This window comes from Phoca vitulina, unplaced genomic scaffold (genome assembly GCF_004348235.1).
Source record: "Phoca vitulina isolate PV1807 unplaced genomic scaffold, GSC_HSeal_1.0 scaffold68, whole genome shotgun sequence".
NCBI lineage: Eukaryota > Metazoa > Chordata > Mammalia > Carnivora > Phocidae > Phoca > Phoca vitulina.
In genome coordinates this window covers 3,665,000-3,680,480 of record NW_022589771.1, presented here as the reverse complement: position 1 = coordinate 3,680,480, position 15,481 = coordinate 3,665,000, and the positions used below count along the sequence as shown (strand labels likewise).

Sequence of the window (15,481 nt, the reverse complement as noted above, 5' to 3'; positions counted from 1 at the left end):
GAAGGATTTTCCAGTGTGAACTATAAGCCCTCCTCAACACTGTATTTGTTCTCTGCATCCGGAAAGCACTGTCCCCCTCCTCCACAGGGCAAGGACACCTGTGATACATTCCCCCGACAATTTCATTTCTTGCCCTTCCTGTTCATGCCCTTCCCAGCACTCTCCGTGCATCCTCCAGCTCTTGGATTCCCAAGCATGCATTTCTGTTTGGGACTTACTCCCAAGTTTCTTTATTTTGTCTGTGGTATGCCCTTCCCAGTTGTACTTGCATTTCAATCTGCATTTCCATCCTCCCAAGTGTCAAGATCGCTCTGTGGTTGTTCATAATGCCCAGTGTTACATTTTCCAGCACACTTTGCTAATAATCCACGTCCTGCCTGTCTGCACATCAGCATCTGTGATCAGAAACAGTATTTCCGATCCCTATCCTCTTTTCTTCTGGGTAGTCACCTCCTTGTTTTATTCCTCCTTTGATGCCGTATCATTTGCCAGAAGGTGTCTGGGGATTTAAGTAGACTTTCTTCTCCTTCTCCATTCAGTTACTTTCAAATCCTCCAGGATAAAGCATTCTTTCTCATCTTCTTGATCTTTAGCTCAAAATCCTTCCTGTGTTGTTCTGAACCTTATTCTAATAATCATGATCATTGACATCATCTTTTTTTATCAAAGTGCAATAACTGCAGGAAAGAAGCTAAAAACACCACCCCTTCTTCAAGCACCTTGCACGTCCTGCCCTTTACCCCTTGCCTTGGCCACGCCCCCGTGGGCTCTTCATGAGTTGATTGGCAGGAGGAGGAGGCGGTCAGTGGACATTACTACACCTCCTCGGGCCTCTTTCTGTCTCCCAGACACAACCTCGGTGAAGATGGCCATGTCTTCATGGACCTGGCAGTTCCAGAAACCTCCCTGTGGCCCGGGGCAGAGCCATCAAGCACTACAAGTACCTACTGGTTAGCCGCTTCTCTGCACCTTACAGAGCCCGAGGTTCCTCTCTTGTCCTAGATGTCTTCTCCAGAAGGTTTGGCTTTCTCCTTTTGGGACAGGGTCCATATTTATGTGTCAGTCCACTGGTCCTAAATCCCCCCCACTTCGGGGTCCTCTGTCGGATCACCTTCTTCTCCTCTTCTACTGTGTGATTTTTTTTTTGTAGCATCTTCTTTTTCTATGTCAGTGTTTATCCACCTTCAATCTTCTTGACTCAAGTGATACTTTTCCTTTTAGGTGGAAGAGTCATTGTCAGTCTTTATTATGCTCTCTTCCCCGGTTAGTTACAGCATTCCAAGGCAGCCTGGAAGAGACACATTTTTGTACAAGTCCAGAAGACCTCTTAATATTTATGGCTACCTGTAGGCAGACCAGCCCTCTGAACTTCCATACTCATCATGAACGTGGAAGGGGAAATGAACCCTCCCCAGGGCTCAGAGGTCTGTATGTTTGCCCTTTACGTATTCATCTGTTAAACATGCATTTAGGATGCGTCATCGGCTTGCATCAGGCACTGTGCAAACACCGGGGACGTGGCAGTGGACATGGCAAGCATGGTGTCTGCTGCCACGGAGCTCAGAATCCAGCAGGGAACACAGAACCTCAGTGAGGTTCCTATAGGGGTGGTGAGGGCCACCCAAGAGGACACCGGGGACTGTGGGGCTGTATAAGCCCCATCTCTGTGCACCACCTTAGGTTCTTGTTCTCCCACAACTGACAGCATCTCTTGACCCCTCAACCCCGATTAGCAACCACCCAAACTCTTTCTGAAAGGAGAACCATTTACTCCTCATTGGTCGAAGCCCCAAACCCAGCAGGTACAAATTGTCACGTATTCAATGATAACTCTTCCCATGAGGACTGTGCTCTTGTGAAAATTAGCCGTGGTTGACAATATTTCCCACGAGAAAGTATTTGAGACTAAGTGTTTATGCTGGAGACTGAGATTAGTTTTTACGTAAGTATTTCATGTTGACTGCTGTGCTTCTAGAACAGGAAGGATCTGACATGGCTAGGGTTTCGCTGGTTTTCAAATACCTTTTAGAACCAGAGTTTTTGTTTTGTTTTGTTTTTTTGTGGGTGGGGGGCAGTGTCCAAACCATAATTCCTTTTACTGTCTCATACAATGAGTGCCTTGATGTGGCCGTTTCCCAATTCACTGACGCGCGCGCCTTCCTCCTTGATACCCGCCAATGCCTCAGACGTCCCCCCAGACCTTAGCTGCCCACAGCCCTTGTCCCCCTTAACGTGGGTAATGAGTGTGCAGTGTTCCCCTCTGATGGCCAACCCGCCAGCACACTGGGAGCATTGCTTTGAGAATTCTCTTTGAGTTGTAACTATTCTTTCCTTCTTCCTTCCTGTGTGTGTGCGCGCGCGTGCGTGTGCATGTTTAATTCCTACTTGTGAACTTTCAGAGGCAGAGAAAAAAAACTCACGTCTCTATCTCTTCTTTTTTGAAAAACAAAACCCAAAAGACTCCTGGGATTCTGCTCAGAGAACCAAAGATGTTTCCCCTCAGCTGAACTCGGCCACCATCATTGATATCCACCCTTCCTCCACCTACAGCATCCGCATGTACGCCAAGAACCGGATTGGCAAGAGCGAGCCCAGCAACGAGCTCTCCATCACCGCGGATGAGGCAGGTGCGTGTGAGCGGGCGAGGCCCATGTCCCGGAGCCCCGGAGCTGGCCCCGGGGCTCACAAGGCTAACACAGAATCAGGCCGTGGGCTGCGCCTGGTGGAGGCCTTTTGAAGAGTGCCCTCCATAGCGCCACACCCTGTTAGAGACGCAGACAGCGCTCTGCCTCCTACTTTGAGGGCACTGTTCTTCCAACTTCGTTCAGGGTTCTCATATGCAAGAATTAAAACACAGACATAGGAGACTACCAGTCTGGTGATATTTTAAAGAGCTGGGCCATTTTTACATTTCCTCTGTTTGGATCATGGAATCCGGGTTGACAGGAGAACCATGAGTGTATGTCTTGCCCAAGGCCCTATGCAATCCAGGTGTGAGTGGATGGCTTAACTAGGAAATGGCAAGAATATTCTGTGTGTGAGGAGTTGGGGGGACAGCGGTAGACGATATTTTATTGACTAGAAATGTCAACATTTCTATAGTAAACTTTATTGTTCTTCCTATTCCAAAGAATTTCATATTCAGGGTTGAAAATTTAGAGGATAAAGATAAGCATTTTGAAGAAGGCCAAACCGCTTCCCTAATCCCACCACCTAGGGCTACCTGTGGGCGTGGTGCTATCACCTCCTGAATCGTTCATCACACATACGCACGTGTGCATTCTCCCTCCAACACTCGCACTTGGCTACCAGGGGTGAACTGACCAATTTGTGGGGGTCTGAGCCATTAGGCAGTGTCAGTGAAGGCTGGCTGTCAACCCACATCCTCAGCTGCCACTGAGGTGCTCTGGGGAAGGAAAGGTAAGGATCCAGGCCTGGCTCATCTCTTAGGAGCCCCAAACCTGGCTCTTCTTTCCCGGCCAGAAATCAGAGCTAATCAGCCACTACGTACCGCTGCAGTGAAACTGGAAATTTAGACTTGGATCCCTTCTTCCACACCAGGTTTAATGTGATCATCCCCGAATGAGTGAGAGTCCACGAGAGGTTTGTTTCAGCTTTCAGCTGGGGAATTAGGGTTGTTCTTGACTTCCTTCCCTCCACCCCCTTCTCTTCAACCCTCGTTAATGGCATTCCAAAAAGTCATCACTCTTATATACCCCTTAAGTACTTGCCTACAATCCATAATGATATCTTCCACCATCTATTTCACAAATCCTATATTATTAGACATGTCTGTTTTTTTCTGTTTTTTATTACTATAAATGCCACTGTGATGAACATCCTCTGCGGTCTGTCTTTTGCCACTTAAGATTATTCTTAGGTTCAATTCCAAGTAGTAGGATTGCTGGACCAAAACAAATACAAACATTTCACTCTTCTGCTATGTGTAGTCAATACCATCCACAAGGAAGTGGGTTGAAATAGACAGTTCTTCCCGCACTGGGGATGAGCACTTCATTCTCCACCTGGGAACACATTGGTCCTTGAAAATTGTTTTTACGGGCGGGTGATAGGATAGCTTTATTCATGGGTGTCTGAGGATGAGCCATTTCTATTGCTTAGAAACTCTGTGTGATTTCTCATCTGCAAAATGGACATAATGATGCCTTTCTCCTCCTCGCCACAAACATACTGGATAATTGGGGGAAAGAAATGCAAGCTCTCAGAGTACTTTGTATTTCTCAGAAACAAGTGAGAAATGAGTGTCAACTTGCTCCTGCAGAAATAGAATCGTATTTAAATATTTAAACAGCCCACGAACTTCCTGGAATTTCATCACGTTGTATATTTAGGGAGGAGATGCTGCCCCCCAAATGTAATCTTGGACTCACTCCTCAAGCTTCTCCTCCTTCTTAACCCTTGCTCTGACTGCGCTCCATCTGGACGTCCTTCTCAAGAGAACTGTATTTTCCGGCGGTGACTCTGGTGGCTGCCTTCCAGATTGCCACCATGAACCCTGCCGGGTAGCCTTTTCTCGGGCTCTCGGTGGCCCCTGCTGCGGCTGACAGCTGCCATGGCAGCGTCGCTCCCCAGCCTGGAGGCCAGGTGAAGAGCCACTCCCAGCCCCTGTGGCGCCGACCTGTGGCGCCGCTCCCTGGCCTTTCTGCAGACACCTTCTTGACTTCCAGGGCTGGCCTCTGGGATTCGACCTGCGCGCGGGCTGCTGGTGGCCCCACAGAGCCTCTCTGATTCACTCTTCAGACGAGCTAGGGGAAAATGCAAGGAGGGGAGCAGCTAGAGCAAAGCGGAGCTCCAAAACAGGATTTGTCTTTGTCTTGGTGCATTGGTTTTGTGGCTGACGTGAAGAAATCAGGTTTTCTTACTTGTGACTCACGGAGAAGGTAGGGCAACTGTCCTGGCCAAGGATCCCCTCATCAGAATTGCCTGCAGTGGCCATGGATTGCTACTAACGCTCCCCAGCAGGGATACCCAACGACACATCTTTGGGGAGCTACTGTCATCTCAAGGTGACCTTTTCCCATCCTTATTGCCCACTTTCCTTAAGGCCATCTCTCAAGCAGACTATCTCTCTCTCAGATGGAAGCTCCTGGAAGCTGTAGACCCACTCATTTTTATGGTAATACAGTGCCCAAGTCTCAGGCATGGGGGACATCTCTCAGTACCCAGCTGAAAATGTGTCTGTGAGGTGGTTAGGTCTGGGTCTTCCCCGACCCCCTCTGCTTTGAAGCTGCACTCGACTTCCTGTGGCCCCTTCCCGCCCCCTGTCCTCTGCATGTGTGCTGTGCCCTCTGTCTGGAGGGTCTCCCTGGATGACATTAGTGCCTCCTCCCCCACCGCTAAGTAGGAATCGTTCTGACAATGGCCTTTGAGGCATGTCATCCTTTCTGCACGGACCTCAGGGTCCTGGGTGAGGCTGTGGCCCCCCCCAACATGAGGGGGACAGGCTGCTCCTGTTTCCTTCCTCGTGTGTGTCCGGCACAAGGCAGACCTTTCATGGAAATCTCATGTGGGAGGAATCTTCATAAAGATGCCTCACTGCATTGTGTTAGAAGGGTGTGACAGTGATGGTGTGTGTGTGTGTGTGTGTGTGTGTGTAGAATGTATTTGCACTGAAATTTTGAAGGGTCTCGTAAAGAAAGAAAAGTAGAGGAAGGCAAAAGGGAAGGGCTTTGGAAGGTGGAGGAAGAAGAAGGCACACCCCGCCGGAGCTCTAAGCCTGCAGGAATCATCGGGGCCAGTAGCCGGAGATTCCCAGCCCCGTCCCAGTGGGCTGGGGCTGTCCCGGGTCACAAACTGCAGCCCACAGCACAGCAGGCCTGAACATCTGTTTGGCTTGGGTCTGCCCTACTGTAGTGCAAATCATTCAATTTAGGCGCCAGTTTTTGAAATTGGGAAAATTCAGATCAAAATCCACATTTTGAGTTCCTCCTGAGTGCCTGCTTGGCACCCATCAGCTGGAGCCAAGTACATAGAGGTTAGCTTGAGGCTGGCCGTAGCTCCCCTCAATTAATCATCATCCCACCCTTCTTTCATTTAAGAGTTCAGCAAATTCCAGCCCATGGGCCAAATCCCCCCTACAACCCTCAAGCAAAGAATAGGGTTTACATTTTAAAAAGAAGACTATGTAACAGAGATCTCCCGTAGCCTACAAAGCCTAAATATTCACTATTTGGCCCTTTACATAAAAATTTTACAGATCCCTAACTGAGGTCTTGCCGTGGTGGGAATTTGGGTTTTGGATTCCTGTCATATTTCCCGTCCCAGAGCTTAGTGAAGAAGGAATCGTACCATCTGCACAGCATCCTTACCTAATGTTGGAAAACATTTTCCAACGCAACCACACCCAGGGCATTTTCGTGTGAAAGTGCGCAGGGGTTTTACCATACACCCGATGCACTCGACGCGAAGCAGGGTTCTCACTGTCCAGCACTCTCCTCCCGACTCCCCTCAGCAGCCCCTAACCCCTCGAAGAGGAGCAGGTGAGGGAGGAAGTGGAGACACGGTCAGGAGTCCACGGGATTAGATCCTAACGGACCAGAAATGCACTGACTCGCCAGGTTCCTTCAACCCCCATCAGCATGTCACATCCACAGCTGACCCTCACCAAGACCAACTTCCCTATTAGCAGCTGTGCCCTGAAGGTCACATGTCGCCTAGCGCCTCGGCCCGGGTTTGGGATGGCTGATCCCTTCACTGTTTTCATTATGAATCTGCCCCTAGAACCTGGAAGTTTGGTTACGCAGGAGCTCACTGAGAAACCACTGAATTTTTTCAGATGCATCCGAGAGTGGAAAGTCAGGATTACGGAAGGGTCACCACATGGAGTCGTTGGGTTTCCCTTGGATCCAGCGCTAAATTAACAGCCCTTTGTACCAGTCCTGATCACATTCCAGAGTAGCAGCTCCAGTCTAGAGGAAGCGTTGCCTCTGTGTGCTGAGCTGGGGGCGGAGGGGGAGAGGATGTGATGAGGGCTTAAGGAATAAAAGGCATCCACATGTAACAGTAAATGTGAAGCGTGGTGCCCAGTAGGGCCCGGTGTGGCATCAACTGTGTTCCTCCAGGGGACGTCCAATGCACAGGGTCTGCCCCCCAGGAAGAACCAGGCATGCCCTGTGCCTGAGCCTGCAGCAATCTGCTTCCGTGGCCATCATTTTTCTCCAGCGTCCATTTAGAGACTTTGGAAATTAAACCAGAAAAATCACTGGATGCCTTGCCACTCCTCATTCATGCCCTATATACACTCACTGGCCAACCTAGAATGTTCTGGAATGTTTTGGAATGTTCCTCCCCCCCTCCCACAGCTCCTCAGCTGTTTGGTCAAATGGCATCTCTGTGAGTCCTACTCACTATTTAAAGTCCGACCCACGGCCCACTCTGGCACACTTGGCCCCCTCCCTCCCTCAACATTCTCCTTTGTAAAAATAGCATCACATCACCATCAACATAGCATATAATTTAAATTAAATTTAAGTTAAATTTAATTTAAATTTAAATTTTAATAAAAAATAAAAAATAATGAAAATAAATGAAAAAATAAATAATAAAACATAGCATATAATTTACCAATTTATTTTGTTTAGATCTATTTTGGGTCCCTCCCACGAGGGCAGGAATAGTTGCCTGTTTGGTTCATTGCCATATCCCAACCACCAAGAACAGTGTTTGGCACATAATAAGTGTTAAATAAATAAAGAGCTTAAATTAATAAGCTACTTACTTGATAAATAGCTATTACATGAAGTCATCTTTTTCCCGTCTAGGGGTCAACTGTTCTTTATTCAATTTGATTTTTATCAAACATCGTCTTGGTCTCCTCTGCGTAGCCAAGAGCATCATTCTCACCCCTGCTGCCTCCAGCAGAGGTAAACGTGTCTGAGAAGCCCACTTTTCTACCCTAGTCCTTGCTGACTTTTGCACCGGCACATAGGAAGCCCTCATTAAATCCGCCAGTAAGGGAACCAGAGATAGAAATTTGGGAGTGATTCCCACAGAGATGGTTCAGCCAGGCTAAATGACTGATTTGGTGCCAAGACTCTGCATTAAGCCAGGAGATGGCTTCGTGGAGGAGAGGGTATTTCGAGGGGCAGAGGGGAGTGCTGAGGCTGGAGTCTTGTGTTCACCGATTGGAAGTGAGAGAGAGGACCATCCATGGAGACCATTCATTGAGAGTGACTGTCAGGGAAGCAGGAAACAGGAGAGGAGCAGGCTCAGGAGGTGAGGTGGGGATGCAGAGAGAGGGAAGCAAGAGCAGAGGTCTACGTGTCTGGCAGTTAGGAAGGGTCTGTCATCCCTGTGTCTTGAGCCAAAAAGAATTCATAAAAGTTGCCTTGCCTAGGAAGAGCATTAGGAACTGTACACACCATCTCCAATTATTACTGTTTCGTAGATCGAGCAGTTTGGGCTCCTGTAGAAATGCAGAGATTATTTATTTTGGAAAATCACATTCATTATTAATTCTTACCTCCTAGCCTTCTCCTCTTGCAAGAAAAAGCGAAATATTCTGGTTTAAAAACAGAAGAAGAAACTATGCTTTCTATAGATAGTATAGCTTCAGTTCAAGAACATGTAAATAAATTCTTAAATGTCAGATGTCAACACAGTTTTTAAAGTTAGTTAAACAAGTGAGTACCTAATGGTTGATCTTGAATCCTTTCAGCTTTTGGGAATTCAGTCTGCCTTGGATTAAATTTTAGAGAAATTACAGAAATTGTCTGTTTGCCAGGAGATGAGGACCTGTGGACTGATTACAGCTCAGGAGCTATAAGGAAAGCATGAAATTTCTGGAAGCAGACTCATTATATATATATAAAGTTTTTCCTATAATGCTTTAGAAAAGAGTGGAAAATTCAGTTCCCCAACAAACAAAAACGCTTCCTAATTATATTGGGCATGACTCTAATGTGTGAGTATAGATTGTATTCTTTTGGCGTTTGTCTTTGACATTGTTTCTATAACTTTATTTTTGAGAGAGAGGTCTGGACCAGATTGGAAAAACAAATTCTCCCCAATTCATGACTGCATCATTGACTTCAAGGTTTCTGGTAGAATCAAGACCATTTTGTAAATGCTATCCTCCTATCTTTGTTTTTAAGCCTGACTGTATCTCATCAAGGACGTGAAGGCTATGCTTATGAGCCACCCACCACCCCCCCCGCCCAGAATGATGCCCCCAAAGGTCACAAGCCAGACACACTCAAAGGATGCAGGGTGAGGTGCTGCCCCCATCTTACCTCTCATTCCTCACCAACAGGATCTTCTTTAAGTCTGATTTAGCACAATTAAATTAAAATAATCAAGCACCAGTATAGCTGTCAGACCTCAAAATCATTTTTTCAAGAAGGATTTTCGTGGATGAACCCCGTGCTTCTCGATGACCACAGAGTTTTCAGCTGAGAGAAATCTGCTACACGGGTTTTCACTGGAGCTCATATCAAAAGGCTCCTGCGTGAAGGGCATGACCCTGTGAGCAGAAATTAGGTACAGAGCTGTAAGAACGATGATGGCGGGTGGCTGGATGCCTGTCCCTCCTCGGTCCCTGCTCTGGAGTCGGCGTCGGTGCTAACGCGGGCTTCTCACGTGGGGAACCGTGGATAGACCCAAGAGGCTGCAGCACCTCCCGCAGACCAGCGGTCCCCGTGCCCTGCCGGGTTGAGAGAGGTGTGCCCGTGTTTCAGTGTCTCACAATGCTTTACCCTTCAAGGCAGGGACTTGCTCCAGACCCAGATCGGGAGGCCGTGCAGCTCAGAGTGGGGGGAGGACAGCCTGGGGCAAAGGTGGCTCTGAGCAAGTGCCCAGCGCCACTTGTGATTGTGACGGTCCCCATGCTGAGGTGCGGGGAGACTGTGGGGGTCGCCCAGGCGTGAGCAGGCAATGCCCACGGAGGGAAACGAAAGCCCGAGGACAGAAGGTCAGATCTGCCCGGGGCAGGTGTGTTTGGGTTCCACTGAGATGTTGGCCACGGCTGGGACAGGGGGGTGCATCAGGGATGGGGGTGCAGAACAGAAGCATGCAGAGAGAGGCAGGACCCAGAACACAGGGAAGTTAGTATGATGAGTGAGTGGCTTGAAGGGTGCTCTGGGCCCATGTCCCCTTTAAAAGAGGTAACGTGGAAACCAGAATCAATGTTTAGGACCCAAATAAAAACTGGCACCAGCCACAGATGCAGGACTGGGGCAGGCTGTCCGGTGAGGCTGAGCGCCTCAGTGGGGACAGTGGCAGACCAAGCACAGAGAGGAGACATGCAGAAGAGACGCCAGGCTGGCGGTAGCAGGACGGAACGAGGTGTGGAGAAGGAAGCAGATTGCAGACCTGACTCCTCCTCTTTCTCTCCCGGCCCTTGTAAACATTTCCAGTCCTGATATCTCCAATTCCCTTCAAGTTCATATTTGTAAAACAGAATGAACCATCTTTTCCGGCAAACCGGCTTCCTCTCAGCATTCTCACTCTCTCCTGGTCCCACCAGCCCTGGCCTCTGGAGTCAGTCCCCGCCGCGCCCCCCCACCCCCACGCCTTCTTGCTCATATATGGAGCCAGAGGGTCCTGTTGCCCCTCCCCCAGTAGAAGTTGGGCACCTGCTTCTTCCTGCCCAGCGCCAATGCTCACCCAGTCCACTTGCACACTCTGTCTGCACCTGTCGATGCCCTCATGAAGGCCCACACGCAAGCTTCCCCCCGTGTTATGTTCACATGCCAAGCTGGGGCTCCGTGTCCCTCTGTGCTGTGCAGGGCACACATTTCCATCGGCCACTACCATTCCCTGAGCCCTGTGTTCCTAAAGCCACGGCCCTCCTTCCTTCTCCCATTCTGATTTGCTGACTTTGTCTATGTTTTTATTTTATTTTAATTTTTTTTAAAGATTTTGTTTATTTATTTGCAAGAGAGAGGGAAAGAGAGCATGAGCCAGGGGAGTGAGGGGCAGAGTGAGAAGCAGACTCCCCACTGAGCAGGGAGCCCGATGCGGCACTCGATCCCAGGACCCTGAGATCATGACCTGAGCCGAAGGCAGACGCTTAACTGACTGAGCCACCCAGACGCCCCTGACCTTGCCTCTTATTATTTGCTAAGAAACACGCTTTATTTGCTAACAAAACACAATCAGGTTTGAACCTGCTTCCCTCAACCAGCAAGTCCACCAAAAGCTCCCCCATTGTTTCTTCCCTTCTCCCACCGCAGAGATGGTCACTCTGATGCCCCGGGACCCCACCACCTCCATTCCTGATAGTACCCTTGCATCTGTGCTCAGACATTGTTCCTTCAAGTGTACCTTTTCTTTTCATTATATGAATTTCCCCCTTTACCTCCCCTTGTGTCAAAAACCCAATGAAAATAATTATTATTGCTTGTATTTACCGAGTACATTATTTTCATAACAATCCTATGGCATGCATTTTATTGTCCTGTTCTATAAAGAAGGAAACTGAGACACAGAGAAGTTAAGTAACCACACAGCTACTAAGTGATAACAGCCAGAATTTGAACTCAGACAGAAAGCTTGAAACACCCATCAACTTAGCAACTCCATCCGGGTATTACTCAAAACTTCTTCTCCTGAACCAAGGAGAGCATGCTTCCCTTGACCTTGCCTCTCCCCTAATCTGACCTTTATCTTTACCCTTCCACCGACTTTCAAACCCTTCAAACCAGTTCACATTCCCTACTGCTGCTTCCTCATCTGCCCTTGTGCTCCTCCCCCTTCTGCAAACGGACATCTCCACGTCCACAGAAATGGTCCCTGTGCAGCTCAGATGGTAGAGCCGTCGATCCCACAGCATGTTTTCATCAGGAGGGGTCTCTCCCTCTGAGTCCTGAGTTTCCGGTTGCTTCTATTTCTTGGAAGATGCCTGAGTGTCCACCACGCTGTAGGCTGGTCTTTCTTGCAGTGCGTGCATCTGCTATTCTGGTAACGTGTCAACTCCTGGTGGACCAGAACGTGTCCCACCTCTTAGTTCTGCACTGCGTGCCTGGTGCTAGCATGTTTCTGATACCTAGTGATGGACTGGAACTGGAAGGTAATTGGAATCTCTACAAGCATTGGAAATAGGGTGGTGTGAGTTGCACGCTTTGGCTCTTTAACTTTGCTTCTGCCTTCGGAGGCAACGGCCCCTAGGTCATGAGAGTTTTGAACCAGAAAGTGTGAAAAACCAAAGCCATCAAAGGGACTCAGAAGCAGAAGAATCCTGATTTTTTTTTTTTTTTTGCCCCAATAGCTCTGCACCACCTGAGTGATCCCAATGCCATGTCCCTAAACATGACTTCCGAGGGAAAGAGAAGGGTCTTCGACAGGTGCCACAGGGTTTCATAAAAGCCATGTTGTCTTACAACTTCCTGTCCTACCTAGAAACTTGCTCAGACTTGAGGTTTATTAATCACGGTGTCAAAGGCGTGGTGAAGAGGAACACAAGGACAGTTCCTCAAGGTTCATTTTTCCTGGGAGCGAGTACACACCAGGTGAATTCAGCACCCAGCGACTCGGCCACATTGACAAGCTTCTCTGCGCTGCCGGGGGCCTGTCTCCTGGGCCTGTGTGTTGTGTAGGTGTCAGTCTGCTCTGGAACTCAGTTCTAATCGGCCCGTGGGTTTTGGTCTTTACAGCTCCTGACGGCCCACCTCAGGAAGTTCACCTGGAACCCCTGTCATCTCAGAGCATCAGGGTCACCTGGAAGGTAAACCAAGCAAACACTTGTATTCCTGGCACTTTGTTCGCGGGGTGAGCACCTCACGCATGTTACGTGTTAGGAAGCCGAGACACTAACATTTTGTGAAACTTTGGTTTTGCAACGTTAGATTAAAAGCCCTTTTCTTAACATCCAATATGTGTATCCACATTTTGAATACTTTTGCACAGAGAGTGGAGTTGTTATGTCTTGTTTTCATTCTTTGAATTTGACTGGGTCCTAAGAGCTTGTTTCCGCACAAATAGGGGAACAGATGTGCCCGGCACTTCTAACTTGAGTCCAGGGGAAGCTTTTTCTAAGTGCTTTTCCAAAGTGGCAAAACCGAGTATGGCGGATAGTCCACGGAGCTGGCAGAAGGGACCGTCGCCCTCACTGTGCCACCAGCTAGCGGCGTCCTTGAGAACGCCCTTCGCTTCCTCCTCAGCGAGGTGGCCTGTGGAGCCAGCTGCCGTCCAAGGCAGTGGAGCCCACACGTGGCTGCAGATGTGGACTGGCCGCTGGCCGGATGAGGGCTTGCGGCCGGTCACTGGGAGAGACGCCCTGAGCTGCAGAGCAAACAACTACACACGCAGCACGGTTTTGTCTGGCCGCCATGTTTTTCATAGCAAAGGTGTTGCTGAAGGAAGCAGCGTTGGCTTACGAGCTGGAGCAAGCTGGTCATGAGGGGCGTGTGAGGTGCCACCGCCCCAGGGTTCTTGACGTCACTAACTTGGGGGGGAAACTGTCCTGGGAATTCATCATCCCTGGATGCGCTCCTGCAGGTGATGACTGTAGACTCTACCTCGAGTGCTCTTGTTGGGTCCAAACTTGTGTGAGTTGCACTGGCCCTTCCAGGTCTGAGGCTCCCTCTCCTCTGCTCTCACCCTTTCCACCTGCGTTCGCACTCAGGGCAGAGGCCAAGCCAACAACCACAGCGGGGTCCTCAAGTGGCAGGCCCCTAAAACCATTGACGACCTAACGCGTCACGCCTCTTGTTGGTGTTTTCCTCCTGGTACCAGCTCTTTCGTAAAGGGAGCTGCATCTATAACAAAAAAGGCTCCCGGTTGTCAGGGTGGCGACCCTCTTCAGTGCCGACGCCACAGCCCCTTCGTGCGAGCTCTCGTAGCCCAGCCAGTGGTTGGCTCCGGCGGGCAGCAGGCGGGGACTGCTCGGCCGCACAGCCAGCGCAGGCCGGGCAGTGTGGGAAGGGCTGGCGTTCCTCTCCCTGAGCATGTCCACCAGCAGTGAGCATCACACGCTCTACAGTCAAAGGCGCTCAGCAAGCCATAACCCCGTAGCATCCCGGCCGTTCTACAGACGGAATGCTGACTCACTCGGTCTCAAATTAAAGGCTCTGTGAGGCTTCATCCGCGGGCTCCGCACAGCCTCACGCTTTGCCACTGAGAAAGGTCAGCTGTTCCTGTGGCCCCTAAAGCTTTCTGGGTCCTGCCTGAGAAAGGTGTCTGTCCACAGAGCTCGTACGCCCCAAAATGGAAACTTTTGAGACTTTCTAGGCATGGCCTCCTTTCTGTCTCCAGAGGAGAAAAAAGGCAAAAGTCAGTAAATTGCAGTTAAATTTCTTCCTAATGTTGAAAGAATGGACACGCTGTGGGCTATGGACAGAAAGCCTTGCTTCCGTTAGATCATGAGCCGGTCGTAATGCACGGATCATGGAGCAGTGGTTTCTCTCGGAGCAGCAGGCCGATGTTGTGGGGCCTGTCAGCACGCGGACAGGTGTCCGGATGATTTTACAGACTGAACGAGGTAAGGACCCCCATTCGCTGGCTTGTCATTTCACGTCGGCCTGATTACGTAATGAAAGTGCATCACTGATTTCACTAAACTGTGTGCTTTTATCTACAATCCAAAGTATGTGTAAAGGACAATATGCTGCATGAAATACGCCTTGATTTTATGGTGTAAAAGCCCCAGATCTGCATTTTGTGTAAGGAAACTGACCAGAAAGGGAAAGAGAGAAGGAGGTTAAGAAAGAAAGAGAAATCACATTAACCCAGAGAGGGAGCCCTGCCCCAGTCAGCAGGAGAGAAATACCGGGGTCATGGGAGGAGCGAACTGGAAACTCATTCATGGTCACAGGACAACCTACAGAAGTAAAAGATGCACTCAGGGGAGAGAGGCGACAGAGGGGAGAAGGGTACCGGGGCTTTGGTGGGAAAACAGCCATTTTATTTATTTATTATTTATTTATTTTTTTTTTTTTTAAAGATTTTATTTATTTATTTGACAGAGAGAGAGACAGCGAGAGAGGGAACACAAGCAGGGGGAGTGGGAAAGGGAGAAGCAGGCTTCCTGCCGAGCCGGGAGCCCGATGTGGGACTTGATCCCGGGACTCCAGGATCATGACCTGAGTCGAAGGCAGTCGCTTAACCAACTGAGCCACCCAGGCGCCCCGAAAACAGCCATTTTAGACTCCCGACCTCTGAAAGGTCCCGGGCACTCTGGAGACTAAAGGTCACACTGGAGCTAGATATTGTTTGTCTAATTATTGTATAAGCAACACTTCCTTGACATATCCCTTCTAATGAACAAAATAAACAACACAATCCTCCCTTTTTATTTCAGCCATGTCTTTCACCAAGGAAAAGTTTCAAATTTTTAAAATTTCAAGCTTGGTGAAGGTTCCCCATGGCCCACTGAATGTCAACCGAGGCCCGTTGGACTCCCGAGGCCATTCAGCATTGGCTGCAGGCTGTCAGCACCACTTTGCCCCTGTTCCAGCAGGCCATTCATGTGCCCACAGTTGGCATCCCCCTCCTCCTTCACTGTCAATGACGACACTGTTTGTAA

The 15,481-nt window shown here is 49.2% G+C and overlaps 1 protein-coding gene across 3 annotated transcripts in view; it reads left to right on the top strand.

Moving 5' to 3' along the window:
* Window positions 1-15,481, top strand: part of DSCAM (DS cell adhesion molecule) — a 791,005-nt gene that overhangs the window by 665,498 nt on the left and 110,026 nt on the right. For all 3 annotated transcript variants that reach the window (XM_032392604.1, XM_032392602.1, XM_032392603.1), the window contains 2 exons: window positions 2,460-2,627; window positions 12,612-12,682. In XM_032392604.1, the coding sequence (XP_032248495.1) occupies window positions 2,460-2,627; window positions 12,612-12,682 (239 nt within the window). The remainder of the gene's footprint in view (window positions 1-2,459; window positions 2,628-12,611; window positions 12,683-15,481) is intronic.